This window comes from Hemibagrus wyckioides, linkage group LG09 (assembly GCF_019097595.1).
Source record: "Hemibagrus wyckioides isolate EC202008001 linkage group LG09, SWU_Hwy_1.0, whole genome shotgun sequence".
Lineage (NCBI taxonomy): Eukaryota > Metazoa > Chordata > Actinopteri > Siluriformes > Bagridae > Hemibagrus > Hemibagrus wyckioides.
In genome coordinates this window covers 23,591,173-23,612,858 of record NC_080718.1, presented here as the reverse complement: position 1 = coordinate 23,612,858, position 21,686 = coordinate 23,591,173, and the positions used below count along the sequence as shown (strand labels likewise).

Below are 21,686 nucleotides of genomic sequence, written 5' to 3'. Positions count from 1 at the left end.
ATATATATATATATATATATATTTTAAATATTCAGTTTATTTATATGCACAGCGTGAGGAGAAGTAAACCAGGTTTTCTTTTCACCGCAGGTTGTGTACTTTTTATAACTGTGTATGTGACGAATAAAATCTTGAATCTTGAAGAATATAGTAAAATACAAGTCAAGTTTCAAGTCGCTGTTTCTTTGTGTAATGAGTGCTTTATTCACTACAATATTACTATAAAATCACTCTTCACTATAGTATACTTCAGGGACAACGTAGCTGTACCTCTATCTGAGTATTTAGTGCTTTAAATATACCAGTATCCCAAAGTAGACATGGCCTAAAACAGTTCATTTTTCATTAAAAAGAAACCCGACCACTATGCCTCCATTGAACAATGGATCGATTAACATAACTCATCTATAAATTAACCTAGCTTAACACTATTTTCTTTCATATTTTCACTTAAATATAGTTTGCACTTCTATATCTGCCCTTTGACCTTCTATGTCTGTCTTTTGTCTACTGCCTTTGCACTACTGTCTATTGTCTTGCCTTGTCTTGTCATTTGCAGCCTGAGAGGGTTTCGTTATTCTGTACAAGCCCTGTATTGGTATGACAATATAAAAATGTCAATAAATTTCTGGCTCTGCACGTTTCTTTTTTTTCTTTTTTTTTTTTACAAGTGTCCCATAATTTAGAACGAATTTAGTTGGTCCTGTTTCCCAATATATAAAAACAACAAACTCAGTTTAGCCATTGTAAACATGACGAGGCCTAGGGGGTAAATACAGTGCTGACGTAAATAAATTTCTGAGAGCTCACTTATGTCTATACGAAAGTAAAAACTTCACACTTTCCCGTCTAGTCCAAATGAACCTCTGTTCTCAGCTACATGCTCTGTGAACGTTTCTGGTAAGTGTTCTATCAGTCAATCTATCTATCTATCTATCTATCTATCTATCTATCTATCTATCTATCTATCTATCTAAATAAGTAAATAAATAAATAATAGTATGATTCACATCTGTATTTATATAAAATCTGTTCATTTCATATATTCATATTTGGGTACATCCCTATTCTCTCTGTAGTTTAGTTTAACAAACTAGTCTCTGTTTCTGTTAAAACTGGTTCCAGTTCAGGAGTTGTTTTGAGTGCCATCTTACATGCCATTGTTTCTTACGTGCCACAGCGTTCTACTAACACAGATAAAAACACAGCCGGATCCTATCTGTTTTCATTTGACCAGAATCTTTTCTCTGAGCGATTTTTCAGACGCATGCACATTGTCCAAATCAAATACTGTAGATCTTGTTTTTATTAGCATTTCATTCATTTTTTTATAGCTGGGTGCTTCCCAAAGTTAGGGTTCAGAAACATCTCTTAGGGCTAAAAACAAAAAGAAGAAGAAGAAGCAGACAATACATGTGGCTATTGGATATTTAACTCTTACGTTATCCAGTAAATCTGAAATGCTGTGTTTTGCATTTGGAAAATGGTGACCACACAAAAATATTACAATAATTAATCGATATTGCGAAAATTAGCGTCCTTTGGTGTCTATGACGTGTATTGAAAGATTGAGTTATTAAGGGTATGAGAAACCTTTTTAGTTTTCTCCACTCTATCAGCACAGAGATACAAGGGTCATGTTTGCCCACTTGTGAAACAGCAAAGACAATTTTCATGTGGCATTCGGATCATTCACTTCAAGCAGATGATATTGTTTTATTTAGGCAGATCCCTATGCAAAGTGAAAAACTTGTCTTTTCTCTTCTTCTTCTTTATTTTTCACTACTATGCAGCTTTAAAGTTCAGGTGTATGTTCTAGAAACGAGGCCCTCAATTCTGATTAAATGGAAAGTTACAGTTCCTCTGATGGCAAGAAAGGTTTTTTAAACCCGATCAAATTTGACTTTCTGTAAAAAAAAACGCTCTGCAGAATCCTGTTATTGGCTTGGATGCTCCTTCCAGCACAGTGCTCATAACTCCTCATAAAGCTTTCCGTTCTCACAACTGAGAGATAAGTTAGCTTTAATGAGGCACAAAGGGGAGGACAGTTTTTAAAGCATTTAACTCTAACTTTTTTAATATCATAACCCCTCTGACCTTCAGTAATGATTACACCAGGGTGTTTTTTAAAAAACCTCTCAGGCGCAAGAGGGAGGACTTGTTTAGTACTGCCGACATAGTTTTTTATAGGTTCACACACACACACACACACACACACACCACCTGTTAAAAGAGTCATCTTGTCTCAGGAAGCCCAGTAACTGTCAAATGTGAGAATAATATCTGTATCATTGTTAAATCCAGAGGAGTTAAGAAGAGATTTGAAGAAAATGAAGCAATTAAAATTCCTTATGCAATCCTTTCTTGTTTTCGCATTCAGGTCCTACATGAACAGATTCTTCCACAAGTCTATCAAATATATAGATTTTAAAAAATGGCATAATTAAAACAACATGCAAATATTCCCCACGTTTTCATCACCATTTGAGCTAAGCAGATGGTGTCTCAGAAATAATCTGTTGTTTTTATTACCAGAGTAATACATTACTTTGTCATGGATTCATCTATGAGTCAACACACGCTCAGACCACAATTATGACAGTCCCTCTGTGCTATCCGCCAGCCTCTCACTTGTTTTCTCTCTTTTGCTCCCATCCTACGTTTCCTGCTCTTTCTGTCTCATTTTCACACACATTCACTCATTCTCTGTGGTCTCTGTGGCTCATTAAATAGACATTATCCGAAAAAGACAATCTTGCCAAATCATTCTTGGGTCTAAAACGCTGGCCCGTCAGGTACCTGAGGTTTCTCTCCCTCTCTCAGATGGAAAAAATGCTGTAACTGGGGCACATTGTCGAGTTTTGTCTGGCCAGTGTCATATCATTGATTCAGACCAGAGTATAAATGGGGAGTAGGCAAAAAAAAAAAACAGAGAGAAAGTGAGCAAGGAAAGAATAAAGCTCATCACCGTGACTCAGATTTTCTCACTTGTGAAAATGACGGCCTGACAAATGGACGGAAAACAGAAGCTGGCAGATGGAAAAGTATTGCTTTTAAATACAGCCATATAGTGCTACCATTCAGAACGTCCTGCCCCCGCAAACTGATTCAGCTGTGAAAAAAAGAAATCCACAATGTTGTCTTTGTTGAAATTGTATAAAATGCAGCGCCAAGAAGGCAACCGCTCACTCCTTTCTTACAACCCAGAGGGGTGCAAGAGGAGCAAAAGACATATATGACAAAAGGGCAATGGGTTCACTGAAGTATCACTGGCAAACCCACAGGACAATGCGGCTTCGTCCATACACAGCTGGACTATTCAGCATTGATCTATAAATCAAAAAAATAATAATAATTCTACATCCAATGTGGTTTGTTCTTGAAAGTTATGCATGTTCAGTAATCATAAAGACTGAAATGTTTATTCACCCCGTTCTGTGTAATTGGACTGTATAGTCTACGCAGCTAAAAGCTTTGTTCTAAATTAACACCTACACCCTTTGGATACAAATGAGCCCTGTACGAATTATGACTTCATTTAGCACTGAGTGATTGTCATTTCCACAATGTATACATGTTCAATCCAGTCTGATCCACTCCGCATTAATGCCTAGAATACAGCAAGACTAAAGATGCACCAATCTTATATGCATACTTTTGTCTTGATATGATACTCATACTTTTGACTTTCTTTTGTCTGTACTTCCTGGGGGATGTGGCGCGGGACAAATTTACTTTCAGAGTCCTGTGTATAATGTGTTGGCTCAGTGGTTAAGGTTTTGGGCTGCAGTCTGTAAGGATTCAGGAGAGTTCAAAGCCCAGCGCCTCCAAGTTATGCTCGAGTCCTTGAGCAAAGCCCTTAACCTTCTGTTTCATCCTGTCTCCAATATAAGCCGGCGAACAAAGGTAAATGACATCCTTTCACAAAAAACGTCCTAATGCATGGCGTCATCGTTCCGCATAAGCGTCAAAGGTTTGTTACTTTAGTGGTGTGAGTGTGGCGTGGAGTGAGGTATAGATCTCTGATATAAGTATCCGATTGAAAATGTTACAATCAGAGTCATAATAACACCTAATATAGTATACATGCCATGCTGTTTCAGATAGACATTAAAAGTATACAGGTATGTGGGAGTCCCCAGGTCATGTGATTCATTCAGGAGCATGCAAGTGACTATTTATTAGATACATAAAACCATATGATGATTAATGTACACGTGATGTGTAAAATACTCGTAGATAATCAATCCTAGACGCTGTGTGTGGGTGTGTGTGTGTGTGTGTGCGCGTGCGCGTGCGGTGATGTTGACAGCTTGTCTGTTTTTATATCATGGTGGGGACCAAGATATAGTCCAGGAATATCTGACAATTTGGACATGTGGGGACATCCAGCAGGTCTCCACAAGCAAACATTTATTTTTCACATAATCTGCAGCTCTAAATAAATAAATAAATAAATAAATAAATAAGGCAAAATGAATCCCTGTAGTTACTGAGGTCAGCGTTAGGGTTTGATTTAGGTGTTGCATAGCATTAATTAGCTGCATTAATTGAAAGGTCTTCACAAGGATTGTAAGACAGACAAACGAGAAGCGTGAGCGCGCGCGCGCGCGTGCGTTTTCTCACTCACCCGCTGACCGTTGGATTTCTGCGCCGGGATCCGGAGCACGAACAGGGTCAAAGAACACAAAACTACCAAGTGATGAGGAAACATGTCTCTCAATGTCGTACAGTCACTGCTATGGACGAATGCTTAATGAGCAGGAAGAAAAATCCCCTGCAAAAAAGAAAAAAAAAAGAAAAAATCCTCCTTTTGTCCACTTTCTCTCCTCCTCGGTGTATTTCTTTTTGTTTTAGGTGTGTATGAAGGTGACAGTTCACATAGTGCTCACGCTCGTTCACTGACTGATGATCGCCATAGCAACCCACTTTATCCGGCACGCGCGCGCACTCCTCGCAGCAGCTACAGGTTGAATAGTTCACGTTCTTTTGGCGCTCATTTAAAAACCCTGGAGGTGGGATCACCAAGGATGATTGACACCCGAACCGTCCAATCAGCGCACGACACTCTACATTATATTACCTGTAATGAGCAGTGGGGGAAAAAATGGGATTTCTTTCCCGGTTGCCGGTAATATGGAAATAAAATGTTTGAAAATAAATATATTGCCAGTAATATGGGGGGAAAAAGTTTAATAAAATGTTGAAAGATAAATATATTGCTTTAATTTAATTACAACAACAAATGGATGGCCACCTTTCAGTACATTTCATTTGTTAGTCTAAAATGAATGATGCATGATACAAAAATTAGTTTATTCTGTTTATGATTACATATTTAATCATCAGGAGTAAACACATGCCAAGTGATGATTAATTTCATTTTATTTAATTTGTTTTTAAATATATAAAATCAGATTATATATAGATTATATTCAATACTTTATAAACAGCCACACACACACACACATATATATATATATATGTGTGTGTGTGTGTGTGTAATAAAAATGACAGATGTAAAAAAATAAATGAAATTGGGTGGGTGTTTAAGGTTTATACACACACACACACACACACACACACAAAGGGGAGTCTATAGACTAGAGGACTGTCTGGTTTCTAGGCGACATGACCCTTTTTATGGCTTGTTTTAGTCTTGTTTTATGTTTATAGCTGTACAATCAAAGGCAATATCTGCTGTGGTATGAGAGAAGGTGCTATGATATGAGAGAAAATAATCATTAACATTGCTTCACCACCCTGTTGTTGGTTATTTTCCTATTACAGCATACCCATGGCAGTTCCTGACTATTACATGTATCCCCTTGGGTAATTATTTTGCATATGGGCACTGTGTTAAAAAAGTAAAAAAAAAAAAAAAAAAAGTGAAGTGAAGTGAAGTGAGAAAAAGTGTTATGAATAAATCAATGAAAGTCAATGAAAATAAGGCAACCTGCATGTCAGTATGTTAAAAGGAATATCAAAATCTTTTCTTGCCTTTAGATAGGTAACATACACTCTCAAAAAAAGGCACTTAAAGGGTATTTCAAAGGTTCTGCAAAAAAAAAAAAAAGATACAAGCAATGTCTTTCTAAGATGTAATCTAATCTAAATGATATCTAAGTGACACCTGAGGGAAATAGTCATTCATTATAATCCTTCCTCTCTTTTCTATACCTCATATTCATTGCTCACTCTCTGTTAAGTGTGTTTGTGTTACTGTGTGTCGGAGAGTGTGAAGCAGAGACAGGGGGTCTTTGAGCTGTATGCAGGTGTCCTGCCCCCCCTCCCGTTCCCTCCACTTGCTCTCTCTCTCTCTCTCTCTCACACACACACACACACACACACACATGCACACATACAAACACACACACACACACACACACACAGTGTACGTAGGCAATGACAGTTTTGAAATCGGCAAGAAAAAAGACATGGCTGGAAAATGGAAAGTGAAAGGCACTGACATGGCAAAGTTTTCCTTTCAGCCTAATGCTAGCTGAGATGAGCTCCACAGCTGGGTAAAGAGAGCATGTATGACGCTCAGGAGTATTATACTATCACAGAGCAATACATGGTATCATGTGTGCAGAGCTGGGATGTGTCCTGATCCACTCCTGGATCCTCTTCCTGAGGGCTTGGCTGTGCAGAACTACTCCTCACTGTGCCAGCTGGTCCACTCCTGTGTGAAGTTATTCTGAGAAAAGGGAGGGCACGGCTGTGAGGGGGATCAAGAGCGTTTAACGGAATGTTAACGAGATCACTTAATGTTCTGCATCCACTTTCGCTCTGCCCTCTCTGCTTTAACTATGCCTGGGCACCAGACAAAAGTACAGTGTGAAAATCTGTTGCTGGAGGATAGTTGCCCGACACGGTCTGGTGTTGTCATTTGGCTGGACTTGAAACGTTTACTTGACAAAAGGGGAGGTGGAAAAGAATTAACGAACAAACTGACACGACCCGCACTGCCCAATTATCACGTCGGCCCTTTTGATAGATCCTCAATTCACTGTCCACTGTCTGTTTACAGCAACAGAGCCGCCAGAAAATTAGCAGGTGTCTGTAGACATAAGCACCTAGCGACTCCCTGCCGATTTGGGTTTAATTATCGCCAGGCTGTGCACATTGCATGCCTTTAATCAACAGAAATGTACAGACAAGAGAATGTCCCCCCTGCCTGTATATTATTTTGATGTCTAAGATAAGCACGACAAGCCCAGTTCTTGTTGAGTGATCACAATACCTGTGCATTTTACCCCGTGCGATTCACTGTTAAACCCAGTTTCATCCCATGCAATTAGACATCTGGACTGAGCTTTATTGTGGTTTTGTCAGATCAAGGGGAAAATTTCTTTGTCCAGCCATTTTCACACTTAAAAGATTTAGCCCTGTGTAAAGCACATGTATACTTAGCAACTTTCTAATCAGACTCCAGACTGCTGTAACATTTACATCTCTGGAACATCATGCAGGATTCCCTAATGTGCACATTCATTAAAAGTAGGATTTATATTTCAAGCCCATAATCATGTCACGTGTGTCTTCTGAATAGTAATTTGTACTACTAGATGTGTTGTTCAAAACCCAAAAAATGTACAGTCCCGTCACCTCTGTGTGTAATTTGTGTTTTGATTTGACAAAGTTTATTTAGTCTGATTACTTCTATTAAAAGTCATTAATACAGAAGGTGTGTGGAATATGGAAAGTGCACCTTCATGTTCATGTTTTTAGAGCTAGATTTAGAGCTAGCTTTTTTTTTCTTTCGCTCAACGCTAATTATATAAATGAGTCAGCAAAACGGGCTTAAGCATATTTTATTTACAGTTACAAACAAATCTAAGGTTTCTCCAAGCATAATCATTTAATCCAACAGTCTGTGTGGAACTACAGTCTGTGCTAGAAAGAAATCAGCCACAGCCTCTTATTTATATATTCAGTCTATTTTTACTTACAATCAATGACGATGAAAAAAAGAAGAAAAGAAAAAATGATCCCCTCCGTATTTGTTAACGGCAAATAAGATAAATTCAGCCTTATTTTTTAAGATAAATTGAGCCTAACATTTTTCTTAATCTCGAAAGAAAAGAAAATCCCATTTATACCAGCCAACCCTGACTAACATTTCAGCAATATGTTGTATTTTTCCAACCGTTCTGATTACATTTGCAGATAAGCTGCAATTTTGTTGCGTTGTTAGCGATCCAATATTAAAACATTGTGCCTTTAAAGATCGGATTTGATAATGTAAAAAAGTTCCTGCTTACAAACAGGATTATGGTTACTGATATATTGTTTTATATACTGTACTTTTTGGTAGATCCTATTCAGGAAACAGAAGAGAAGCAAGGAGAAAAAAAGCAGAAAAGTGGAAAGAAAGAGCAGGATGGACAGAGAGGGGACTTTGCAGAAAAAAATGTAAGGTCAGAAGGAGAGTCTGCTTCCTTTAAAGCCTCTCATCTGGCTTTCATTTGATGAATTCCACATCTTTTACATGTTCTGGTTGCAGTGGGTGCTCGCTCCTGAATCAGAGGAGCCTCTTCATCTCCCCACATCTCGCCAACCACTGAATCGAAGTTTTTCTTTTCTTCTACACAAACTGCTCAACTTCTCCTAACCCTGTCATTGTTGCATGTTATATAATGTTAGAAAAAGAAGAAGGAGTAAGAGTGAGAGAGTGCAGAGGGAATCTGGGTGTGAAAAGGGCCATTGAGACAGGGCTTGGGTGTCCAGCACCTGTGCCGCCTATTCACCCAAATGTTTACACACTGTCATCCACAATTAATGGTTCTCAGAGGTTGGGCTGCCTGCCCTCCACAGGGCCCCACGGACCCTTCCTGGGCCCTTATGGATGCCTAATTGAGCATGCCACACTCCTGATTGAATTAACAGCTTGGTCTCTGGGACACTTTCCCTCTTCCAGAGAGGGGATTCTCTCCATCTGAGCCAGGCAAAGAGACGCAGCAACAGAGAACAGAGGAGCCGGGAGTTGTCAGAACTGTCATGAAAACGTGGCCCTTGCTGTTGACAAAGCCAAGCTGAAAATGTCAACCGGGGGCAAGCAGAGGTCCCAGTCTTCATGAGGACAAGCCTGCCTGGAGGACACAGGGTCCTAAGGCTGATTTATTCCCCAAAGAATTGAATGACTGTTAAGATCAAACTAAACATATAAAATAATTCCATATTAATGCACTGCTCTGCTCCCAGTATGACCCAAATAATTTTTTTTTATACATAATGTTTCATTATTTCAACACATTTTCTCAGTAAAAAAAAAATTCTACTTCGAGTAAATCATTTTTTTTTTTTACTAAATCACTACCATTTAGACATGCCTTATGATTTACTTTTTTATATGACTGATCTTTCACATCTTGACATGTTCCTGGCTAGAGAAGGTGTTACCATCCAACACAAATCCAGCTCCACTTCTGAGCTTATCTTAGCAATGTGGTGTAAAGCTGGGCAGCATGGCATCACTTGAACAAGAAAAACAATCATTAAGCTTCATATTAAGATGAATACTAGCCTTGGGCCATTGTCTGAGTACTATACCTCTACCATGTATCTCACCTCTCTATGACCCCAGAACAGCTCAGAGGACACACACACGCTCCAGATCCACTGAACTGCACACTGGCTGCACCAATCATGACCCCCTGATACATCCCATGCCCCCAATTTACACGGCAGCAAGCACGTTCCCTGTTGTTAGTTCTTACTCGCTGCTTCTGCGATACAGCTGACAGACAGGGGGTCAATTAAACTCGCACTGTTCCCCTCCTAGGTCAAGAGTTTAGTGGGTCACCAGCACCCGTTCTACCAGTTATCTAATCCCTAAACCCACACACTTCTCCTTCACATACAGTGGACTGACAATAAAGACAAATGTATATACAAAACTATATACTATATAACGTTAGGTTACATTAAAACAGATCCAGAACCAGTTTAGATGATGGTTATCATGTCCTTATTAAAGACAGTTGTACTTATTGAAAAAAATCCCAAAACTTCTATTTTATGAATAAACAAGATTTAGATTAAGTAGGTTTTAGATCATTCTGGTTATGTCTTCCAACAGAGAATGCAGTAACCCACCAACAGCAACAACAATGGCAACCACGTCAACAACAACAACAGCAAAATACAAACTGAAAGATGGATCAAAGGTACTTCCACGAAAGTTCACATCAGTAATGTGACACATCGAAACCACAAAACACAACAGTTTACAGTCAGTTCCATATGCCACTCTCTAGGGATAGCCTCTCCCAACCATATAAACATTACTGTTGTGCTGTGGCGGAAAAAAAAAATTGTTTTGTCTGAAAAATATTTATGCTTGTTCAGATCATTGGAATTTTTTCTCATGCTGACAAATATAAAATAACGGGGTTGGGTTTTCTCTCGTGAGGTGCATTCAGTATATATGTGTACAGCCATAATGACAAGTAATCAAATTAATAAAACTTATTATTTTTGCAGTTCAACAACTATAATTAGGCAAATAAGTGAACTGAGCTGTTTTATCAATTTCTCATGCTTTGACATCCATTAGTCAACTCTTTCCTAAACTCTTTAAACTCCAGAAGTAATATGAGTGTGTCAGTGAATGGAAAGGTCTTGCTCTTGAGCTGTGCTCCTCAGTCCTGGAATATCTCCCTCCTGAACATTTTAGTGTTTTTCTTGTGTTTTTCCAACTCACCTAAATCAACTCATCAGCTAAGCAAGTCTGGGAACAAAAACAATCTGGTAATTAGAAAGGAGAAAAATAAAATTTGTAGGCTGATGGTGTTTCAGGACCAGGATTGAGGAACACTACTCTTGATTTTAAGACTTGGCCTTTCACTGGGATATCCAGGTCACTGTACTGTGCATGTGGCGCCCCCATGTGTACAATTGGTAATACTGCAGTTCTACAATAAAAGCACAGCTGAAAAATGCTTCATATTATTATTTAAACAAATAGAGATGATACATGCTAGTGCTGTGATTAGCTTTTATTAGACACGTAAATTGTCTAAATGCCTTGTTGTAATGTCCTGTTGGCCTACCAGGTATCGTGATATTATCAGACAATGTGTTTCAGAGGACCAATTTCTACCTCTAAACTAAAAAACGTGTTTCTTAGGGGTTCTTTCTTAGGGCTCCTTTGAATGCTGAATGTTATTCTAAATCTACTTCTGATAGGTCAAAGCTTTAAATTGGGTTTACTTGGATCCTTTAAATGTCCTGAGAGACAGAGAGACATAAATAAATAAATGAACACAGGAATGAATAGTCGGTATACAAGCTTACAAGCTCCTAGAGTAAAAGGTATTTTATTAGCTGAGATTATTTTTTAAAAACATATTAAAATATTGGATAAAAATATACAATACACTACAATACAGTAGCACCCAAAACACATTATCTTGCTAGGGCCAAATAGGAATAAAATTTTAATTAATTAGAATATTGCAACAAACAAACAACAAAAACAGAAACAATTATGGCACCAAAATAAAGGGCTAGTCAAAGGAATGTTATGAAAAGTCTATTACTAGAACAATAATTACGAGTAATTACAATGACTTTGAATAAATGACAAAGTAAATATTAATTAAAAGCAACAAAAAGGAAGTATAATACAATACATATTTTTATTTAATAAATAAACCAATAGTTCACCAGAAATAATGATGTGTTTTAATAAGGAGTATGACAAACATACCAACAAATAATTCAGTGCTCGATGAATGTATTAAGCGTTATATATTTATATAGGCAGTGAGTTTAATACATTCATCTTTAAGCCATTGGGTAAGAGGGTCAAGAGAAGTAAAGACTATAATAAAGTGACGAAGGGAGGCTGTTGTGGATATTTTTAGCCTTCAGTCAGAAGGAGGCGCAGTGTGAATGCTGGAGAAACGGGATGCAGGTGGAGACTGATGATAATGATGATGATGTGGGGAAGGGGATGGAGGATGGAGGAGGTGGAGGACCATACCCGATCCGATTTCCTTTCGTGCGTGCAAAATCTGTAACCCAGCGCTGACTGTCGTTGTTCGTGGAGGTCGCGGGATTGTCGATAGCGTCGGATTGGTTCAGTTTGGAGTAAAGAAAACCGCATCGTGTCGCTGTGGGATTCGGGTTTGAGCGCAGGGATGCAGTGCTCCTAAGCGCTTATTATGCAGGCTATACGAGGGAGTGCATGCACAGCGCTGCACAAGGCTTCGTCAAAATATCAGCGAGCTAAAAGGTAAATCTCAGTTTAAGGATTTCTATTTGAAATGCGCGACATTTCTTTTCTATGCACAGGATTCCCGATGCGTCGGTAATCTCGTTTGCTCAATAGTGCTGGATATGTGGGCCTGTGCTGGGCCTTTCCTCGTGCTACGAGCTTTATAAGCTTGCTCATATGCATTCGGGGTTTGTTAAAGTAAACATTTCATCTTTGTAACATGTACAGTATGTAACATGAACCATGTTCAAGGTGACCGTGGTGTTGAAATGATGCTGGGATTAAACGCATGTATGTGCAAACATTAGGCCTGTTTTTTGTTAAAGGAAACGTGTTTATATATGGAGTTGATGACGCATTTGAGCAGATTATATCATCTACGGTATATAGAGTAAGTGGTGGTACAATTGAGGTCAAAAGTTTGCATTCACCCTGAGTTATAATACAAAATTATTACAGGATAGAGGATTCAAAGGCTGCTCGTAGGACAGTGGAGGCAGTTATAAAATCAAGGATGGATGTAGAAATTATTAAAAAAAATATATTTCAATAACAGTGCCAGCCATACACTGTTTCATTGATTTTCATGCTTGAATGTCATTTCTGGGAACTACAACAATCCCCTGAGCATTACAAACAGCTCATAACCAATTAATTCTTTTTACTCTTTTCTGCTTGTCACACAGCTCACCATGGTGGATCCGCTGGAACCCGAGGACCAGAATAAGATCAGATGTCCATATTTTGAGACCCCGGCTGCAGCATCTGAAGTCCCCTGTCTACCTGAACAGGATGAGGATGGGAAAAAGGAAAAGACTACTCCTGACTCTCCAGAACAAGAAACTAGTGTTGAGCCTGAACAGAGCCCTCAAGGTAGCCAGTTACAGAACAGTGAAACTGAACAGCCGAAGCTACATCTAGACCTTTATAACTTTGATTCCCCAGTTGCAGAAGGCAGCCGTTATGTGCTGACCAGCCCTCGTTCACTCGAGGCATGCGCACGATGTGGAGTCAAACCAGTGGAACTTTTGCCCCGACCGCTGTCTGATTTTGCACGTGAGGCACCCGGCCATAGCATGCGTGTAGCCACAGGGATGTTTGAAGTGTATGAAAAGGACAGACATGCTAAACTCAGACAGTGCAGAGACGAACGAGAAAGAATAATTCAAGAGGAGAAAAGAAAGGCCCTTCAGTCAGCACTAAACAGCAGCAGCAGATCACAGGAATTCGAGAACCCTCAAGATACAAACGGCACTGGAGCAACTAAGCAGAGCATCACCAAAAAGTCACCTGCTAGCAGGGGTCCATCAAAACAACATACTACACCAGTGTCACAGTCTGTCTCAAAAACTATACCTCAATCTTCGGAACAATTAACAAAAACATCCCCTTCGTCTACTAAAACGATTTCAGCTCAGTCCTTAACAGCAAGTCCAGTGAGCACTGGGCATTCTGTTAGAGGGACATCTGTAAAACAGTCTAAATTACTTTCTGCTGAGTCTGCTGAAAAAACTCAAGGATCCATATCTCAAAAATCAGTTACATCAACACCAGGAGCAGCAGTGTCCAAAAAACCACCTAGTACCCTGTTGAGATCTGCAAACACATTCCCCAGGTCAACACCAAAGCCTTCAGCTTTTCCAAGGATGTCATCATCTCTTGCGCCAGTTGTATCAAAGTCGGCAGCACAGAGCCCTGCCAATGGCATCACTAGTCCATTTACACAGCACAATGGGCACTTTATGTCCATGTCAAAATCCAGAGAGAGAAGCCATTCTTTAGAATCCTTACAAAGAAGAAGGGAAGTGGTTAGCTCTTCTAATACTTCAACCACTACCACAACAGCAACAACAACCACATGTGCCTCTTCAGAGTCAGCTTCCTCCTCTTACAGCTGGGAAGGGGCAAGGGATCACTGGGGTAAGACCTCTAGTCCTCGTGCTCGTACCTTAGCTACCTTTAACTCTCTGATGGGCCGGAGCTTAAGTTTGGGAGATCTGAGTCACTCTCCGCAGACTACACAGAAAGTAGAGCGCATTGTAAAAGAGGTAAAGCGTCGAGGCTTGATGGCTGTACCAGAACGTGACCGTAAGATTGCAGCGTTAATGCTAGCCAGGCACCAAGAAGAAGATATCATGAGTCAGACACGCTATGTTGCACATTTGCAGTGGGACAGTGAACGCAGGTTAGAGGAACTACGGCGTGAACGTGAAGACCGGGATAAACAGCGAGCAGTGCTTCAGTGCCAGAGAGCGTGGCAGTCGCAGGTATCCACCAGGCAGCGGAGACTCAGCCAGCAGGAACGGGATGCAGCAGCAGCCAAGTTACGCCGGGTGGCTGAAAGCGAGGAGCGCTGGAAGGAGTTAGCTGAGCAGCAAGAGCGAAGCAGGTTGCAAAAGCTTCAGCAGGCTGCTCGTGAGGAGAAGCTGAAGAAGGCTATGCAGGAGCAGAACCTAAAAATGTTGGAAGAAGAGCGGGCTGCTTTGCTTGAGCATGAGAAGGTGCTCATCAAAGAGAAGCTAACTATTGCAGAGTTGAAGAGGCAGGAGCGAGAGCACCAGATGCTGGAGGAGCTTCGTGGCCTAAATCGTGCCGAAAAGCGGCGGCATACAGCACTCATCCAGGAGATTGAGCGCCGCGAAGCAGACGAGCGAGAGGAAGCACGGCGGACAGCCACTGAGAAGCTGAGCCGTTCACAGGAGAACTATGAGCAGATACAAGAACGACGTGGGCAAGAGCTGCGGGAGAAAGCAAAGCGTGAAGAACAGCAGATCCAGAAAGCGAGGAAGGCTGCTGAGCAGCGCGAGCGGCAACTAAAAGAGCAGATGGAGACACGGGCGAGGGAAGCCATAAAGCGTGCACAGCAGGCCGCCATGGTAGCAGAGGAGAGGGCTCGAGAAAAGGCCCAGCGTGCTGCCCAGAGCAGACAGGAAAAAGAGCGGCTTCAGAGACTGAATCGTCAGAAAGTGGAGGAGGAGGAGAAGCAGAGGCGTCTGGAGTTGCTGCAATCAATAGAGCGCAAGCTAGAGAAAAGTGAACAGATATTCCGTGAAAAACGTGCTGTGTTAGAAAGTGCCCGCTCAGTCGCACGTGCCTCCTTCCATGTCCGGGACCGCGTGCGAGAAGAGACCAACATGCGCACCTTTGACAAAATGGTTCTGGAAGCACAGTTAAAGGCTAGTTTGGATGAAAAGTGAGATGTTTACTCTCTACTCTCTATTTCCCGACTACTGGAAATGAGCTGCTTGAGCCTCCATAGCAGCTTCATCACAGAACTGGACCCACAGCTTTGCTCATCACAGAATCATGTTTCTTTTTCAACTCTTGAGCCATTTGTCATGAACAAAATACATTCGTTTTAGTTTTGTCACTGGTGGTTGTGTGTGGATGAGTCGCTTGCAATGGTATGCCTGTTTTGTAACATGGCAAATAGTCAAACTTATCCGAAGACTGTTCATAAAGAGTCTGTTGTTTACTAGTTACTACAAGTCACCATTTCATCACTGATGACTTATTTTCGTTAGACCCGAACAAAAGAGAGTGCAGAGTGCTTCATGAGACAGAACGGGGTGCATGATTTTTGGTAGAAGTCCCAACCTTACACCTGCTGACAATAAACGAGGACTTGCCTACGTGTGATAGACAACGCTGAGGCAGGGTTTACATGAGGACGTGGCAAAGAGTGATCTCAGCAGAGTTCAGCTGCTGATGAAGCAGTGAAGTGTTGGTTCAGCATCAGGATACATGAACCTGCGCTGACATTCTGCATTCTCTCACAGTCAGGTATGTTAGTTTTATTTCTTTGAATCTCCCTTAATCATTAAGCTAAAGAACCTTTTTTAATTTCCAACTAATACAAATAACATGAACAACTGAACAAACAGTTTATCAAGCTTGATAAGAATGGAATTATACATAAATCGTTAGTGTGAGTGTTTCAAAAGAAATTTGGTATTCATGAAAATCACTAAAATGTAAAAAATGTTTGTATTCTATTACTGAAGTATATGCAAATTTATGCACACAAGATGACTAGGGAGTCAGGAAGTTTTTCCTTGCTCCTGTTGCCTCTGGCTTGCTCGTTAGCGATGAATATAATATTTAAGTTTTAAACTTTATAATTATTATTATGGTTTATAAAGTTACTGACAATGTCCATTGTTAGAAGCACAAATAAAAGCTTTACTGAATTGAAGAATAACTAAAGCAACCCTTGACCTTATATGGGATATGGGAGCTAGCTGGGAGGTAGCTAACGATACTAAATAGTTAACATCAGTAGTGACTCAGGAGACCTAATTATAAAGAAAAACAGGACAGTCGAAAAAACTCTTGGTCATTCTCACAGTAACTCTCAAGAGCTTTTCAGCTGTCTCTATTTTGTGTAAGCTAGTTAGCACTGTTTCGTGGGAGTTAGCTAACAGTTCTAGCTAGTTATCATGAGTAGTGTTTCAGGAGACCTCATTACAAAGAAAAACAGAACGGTGAAGGGACTCTTGATCGTTCTCAAAAATCATGAGTTTGTCATTTTAATACTCGACTATCAAGCAGATGAATGGTTAATTAGGCAGAAGCACAGGTCATGCTACAATGCTAGCACTAAGAGTCATGGAGGTTTAATGTACAAATGAAAAAAAGCTGTAGCAAGACCAGTCGCATGAGAGCGTGATTATATGATAAGGAAAATATAATGGAAATATAGTTGCTTTTTCAACTTATATTTCTTTAATCTAGCAATATGTTTTCTGAAAATGACATGCATCCTTAGGATTCGGCTCAGGACCACAACACCTGAAGTAGATTATGAGCACCCAGTTCACCATTTGAATACAAACTAAGTAAAATCATGGTCTTCAGCTTACAAATGTGGAAATGGGGTCATTTTGCAGTCAGATGAACTAACCTGCAGCTGAAAAAATGAACTAACCTGCAGCTGAAAACAACAAATTGCACAATCGCATAATCTTCCTGACTGAGAAACAGGGAAGCAGAAATGGCGAGGAGCATGAGACACATTTTTAAGCAGTAGTTGCCATAGCAATGTGCAATGGAGATGGTGGCTTAGGTCTTTGATGAAATCCCAAGGGATCAAGGGAATGTGAGTGGGAGAGGGCTGGATGTAGAAGAGTGCTTTCTTACTGCTGACAGACCAAAGTGCCACCTCATCCAAGCACATTTTAGAGGGCAGAAAAAAAAAGAGTACAGACGGATGAAATTGCTTTCCATCACTAAAATCTTGATTAAAAAGAGAAAAGATCTGATTTAATACAATGCCTTGCAAAAGTATTCAACCCCCTTAAAGTCATCAGGTTCATCTGGATTAGAAATGACACGATACAGCCAATATGGTATTAAAGTTCAGTTTTAAAAGAGATGAAACTTATACAGTGTTTTGTTCTTAAAAGTACATTTTTCACAGTCAACAGTGTTTATTTATCAGTAGCTTTTAAGAAAATTAAAACCTGCTTGGTTATGTATTCAACCCCAAGAAGACCAGTACTACATAGAACCACCATTTGCAGCAATAAAAATAAGTTCCTGTTAGCTTTGCAAACTGATCTAGAGTGATTTTCACCCATTCCTCTTGGACGATTGCATGACGTTTTTATTCAGTGCCACAGTGATACTATATCGGAAAGGTGCCGCCAATCAGACCCAAGTGCAGGATAAAAGGTACTTCTTTTTATTAAATTTAAAGGACACCAACATGACATAGACATGAAACATGGACATAACAAAATACCTAAAAACTACACTATGACTTGACAATGACATACAAAAAGGCAGGTATAAATAGGCAATGCATTGATGACAAGCATCAGATGACAGATGACAAGGCAGAGCAATAGGAGGGGAGTTGCACAACACACGTGGGGAAACACATGATGTAACTACATGACATTAAACTTAACAGTAACAAAACACCTACCAGCACCCCCTGTGGTGGTCTGGCAGGGAATTGTCCCAGTAGTTCCTGACACACAGATACGCAATATGATTCTGATCTGAACTTCATCTATTCTCCCTTCAGTTTTAAAAAGGTCCTGAGGAAGAAAAGTGTCCCCTCGAGCACTATGCTACCACCACCATGTTTCAGTGTAGGGTAAAAATGAACTGAGGTATGGACTGAATTAGATTTGTGCCACTACTCAGACATTTGTATTCAACAAATATCTTGAATTTTGGTCTCATTACACAAAACAAACAAACAAAAAGAAAAACAAACAAGTCTTCATTGGGTCCCTCTTCGAAACGAAAACAAAACAATGGTTTCTTTCTTTCCTTTCAACGTTCTTTTTTTTTCTAGGCATCCTCTAATACAATCCTCAGTTATTCACGGCTCTTGAAATGGTTGTCTGCTGCAACTTCACTCTGCTCTCAAACACTGGACTATATCTTTTCTTGTTTTTCATATTGATCCATTGTGTTTTTATTTTTTTCGAGGGAGGACCTTGTTTCAGTAGCACTTGAGTGCTGTGATGTAGCATCCACTTCCTCACTATCGATCCATCGGTGCTTTCTGTGATGTCCAACCTTTTAGATATAATTTTACATCTCATTCCTAAGTTATGAAATTCTGTTACCTAGTTTGTAACTTACTTAGAATGCTTCTTGGGTTTCATTTTCACTCCTCAGACTGACAGTCTCTTCCATGACAGCTGAGCTGAGTTGCATTATATCTAGAAAATGGGAGCGGTTGTAATATTCCACAGGGGACTAATTAATTACATCCCTGCTAAGACAATATTATAAATCGGGACTTTCTGGAAGCAACTAGGGGTTGAATACTCATGCAAGTAGAATTGTTCATTTATTTTTATTTTTTTGGAATACTTTGATCAATTTTGACTTTCATTGCAAGGGAATGTGAGTTACAACATTTTAAGGCAGAAAAGGTTTTTATTCAGACAAATCCAATCAATTCCAGGGTTGAATACTTTAGCAAGACACTGTATTTCCTGAGCCTTTAAGTCTTACTTTTTTATTTATGACACGAAAACAACACAACACACTGCAAGGCAAAAGCTACACTGCATTGCTCTTACATTGCTTGTTGTTTTGTTGTTGATTGCTTTTAAAGATTTCATTTATCGATCTTTAAAAACTAAAGCTATCAATTTCTAGCATATGAGATGTGAATATTTTTACAGTCCCTCCAAGATTTAGTCATTTTTAGGCGCAAAAATGAAAATCTCAGTGGTGAAGGTGTTGGACGACTGAGCAGAAGATTGTGAGTTTTAATTCTAGGTCCACCAATCTGCCCCTGCTGGGCCCTTGTGCAAGTCCCTTAACCCTAAATTTCTCAGTTGTATAAAAAATGAGATGAATTGTAAGGCACTCTGGATAAGGGTGTCGTCTGCCAAATGCTGTAAATGTCAAATTAAATCAAGCAAACTCTGCAGTATCTGCAGGAGCTTGCCATTTTTCCTGCAAGCCCTCTTTAATTCACATGCACCAAGCATGAATACAGCTATCACAACATGTAATTAAATATGTGACTTCACTGTGAGGATATTAAAAGAAGAATCCTGTGCTTGCAATTTTGAAATTCAAGTAGTTTTCCATTAAATATGCACAAAAGTTGCAAATCTGCAAATTCCGCAGCAAAATCAAGCATTTTGGACAACAATTATAATAAACCAGTTTCCTAAATTAAGTGTCCAGCGTTCTTTTATAAGGAATGGATCCTCTAATTTAAACCACACCCATAAACATGGCTTAAGGCTGTGATTGGAAATTGATTGCATTTCAGTCTGGCATGACTGCAGTGCACTGATATTCACTTGTGACACAAAGACTGTACTTCCAGTATTACATTAAAAATCCTATGCTAATTACTTTTTCAACTGATAAAGGGAGATGAAGTGATGTAAGAACAATAGATTTTAGAATAGAATTTTCCATGTAGTATAATGCCTGGAATCAACATGTTAAAGGTGAATAGGTGAAGGTTTCTTAGCTCAGGTTTGGTTTAGCCTTGGCTCCTGTGTGGGTGGTAGAGTGGTAACATTTTGGTTTAATGCATTTCACTCCTTAATGAGCATATTGATTCCCAGTAATGTATTACTGTTATTACTGTTAATTGGTCCAAATGAATAATAAACATACTTAGTGAATAATAAATCCTGTTTCTTTTTTAGGTCATATGTTTATGTAGGTCTGGAGATGATGAAGATGAAGTAAGCTGCAGACTGTTCCCAGTAAAACTCACAGAAGAACGCTGAAACGCGTTATCTCGTACTCCTCTCTGATACAACAGTGATTAGGATAAGTGTGACTTTAATAAGCAGCAAAATAGCATATTTTCTGATGTACAGCTTCAGTATCAGGCACAGAGAAAATTTTAAATGGGGGGAAAAAAAATATGGAAATTCATGAACATCTCTATTGATTATTTACTGACACATATCATTGCTAGGGTTCTGTAACTGACATACTAAAAGAAAAAGAATGCTGTCTAACACACAAAAAAAAACAAAAAAGTATACTATGATTGAATATTAATTTCATATTTTGCATCATGCTTGCGCTGTTTCAATTTCGAATTGGCAGTACAGGGTATTTGGTTCTGTAAAATAGATTAAAACACACAAGCTAGGTGAATATTGGCTGTCATATTCTCGTAATGATCAAATCTTTTGGAGAAACGTTAGGTGCCATTGACTAGTCCAGTAACTCAATTGCTAGAACAGTAAAGCTGAAATGCTGTTAGTTACAGCACAGCAGTATAATGATCGTGTGTTTGTGTGTGTGTGTGTGTGTGTGTTGGTCGGTCGGTGCTGTACTTTTTGGTCCAACTCGCAAGAATTAAAATATAAACTCTCACAAGAAGAAGAAGAACCTGCTGGATGTGCACAAACGAAACTAAACAGACTGATCTGTTTTAAATATATGATCTAATCTGCTTCAAACACTGTTTCTGTGAATAAGATGCTGTATGAATGATTAAAGAAAATAAAGTCTGAACTTTTCAACGAGTGGTTTTGTGTCTGGTGCATTTTTTTAGATTCTTTAGCAGATATATTGCTTCATTGTAATTTAAATCTATCTATCTATCTATCTATCTATCTATCTATCTATCTATCTATCTATCTATCTATCTGTCTGTCTGTCTGTCTGTCTGTCTGTCTATTCACCCATCCATCCATCGGTCGGTCGGTCTGTCTGTCTGTCTATCAATACATCTATTCACCCATCCATCCATCCATCTATCGGTCTGTCTGTCTGTCTATCAATACATCTATTCACCCATCCATCCATCCATCGGTCTGTCTGTCTGTCTATCCATACATCTATTCACCCATCCGTCCGTCTATCTATCTATCTATCTATCTATCTATCTATCTATCTATCTATCTATCTATCTATCTATCTATCTATCTATCTCCACTGATCTATCTATCTATCCATCCATTGATCTATCAAATTGATTCTGTTATCAATATTCTATTTAAGTTTC

The 21,686-nt window shown here is 39.4% G+C and overlaps 2 protein-coding genes across 13 annotated transcripts in view; one reads left to right on the top strand and one right to left on the bottom strand.

Moving 5' to 3' along the window:
* Positions 1 to 4,992, bottom strand: part of smoc1 (SPARC related modular calcium binding 1) — a 51,191-nt gene extending 46,199 nt beyond the window's left edge. For 7 of the 12 annotated variants that reach the window (XM_058398655.1, XM_058398660.1, XM_058398653.1 and 4 more), the window contains exon 1: positions 4,631 to 4,981. In XM_058398655.1, the coding sequence (XP_058254638.1) occupies positions 4,631 to 4,714 (84 nt within the window). In that variant the 5' untranslated portion in view covers positions 4,715 to 4,981. Of the gene's footprint in view, positions 1 to 4,630 lie in introns of all 12 variants that reach the window. The other 5 variants (XM_058398663.1, XM_058398666.1, XM_058398662.1 and 2 more) reach the window with 2 other exon arrangements.
* Positions 4,993 to 11,896: 6,904 nt separating this feature from the next.
* ccdc177 (coiled-coil domain containing 177) lies at positions 11,897 to 21,191 on the top strand. The gene is made up of 3 exons (XM_058398272.1): positions 11,897 to 12,244; positions 12,913 to 16,009; positions 20,368 to 21,191. The coding sequence occupies exon 2, from the start codon at positions 12,919 to 12,921 to the stop codon at positions 15,421 to 15,423; it is 2,505 nt and encodes an 834-aa protein (XP_058254255.1). The 5' UTR covers positions 11,897 to 12,244; positions 12,913 to 12,918; the 3' UTR covers positions 15,424 to 16,009; positions 20,368 to 21,191.
* Positions 21,192 to 21,686: the final 495 nt, after the last annotated feature.

Coding starts and splice junctions, on each gene's coding strand:
- ccdc177 (XM_058398272.1), top strand. CDS start 12,919: ATGGTGGATCCGCTGGAACCCGAGGACCAGAATAAGATCAGATGTCCA.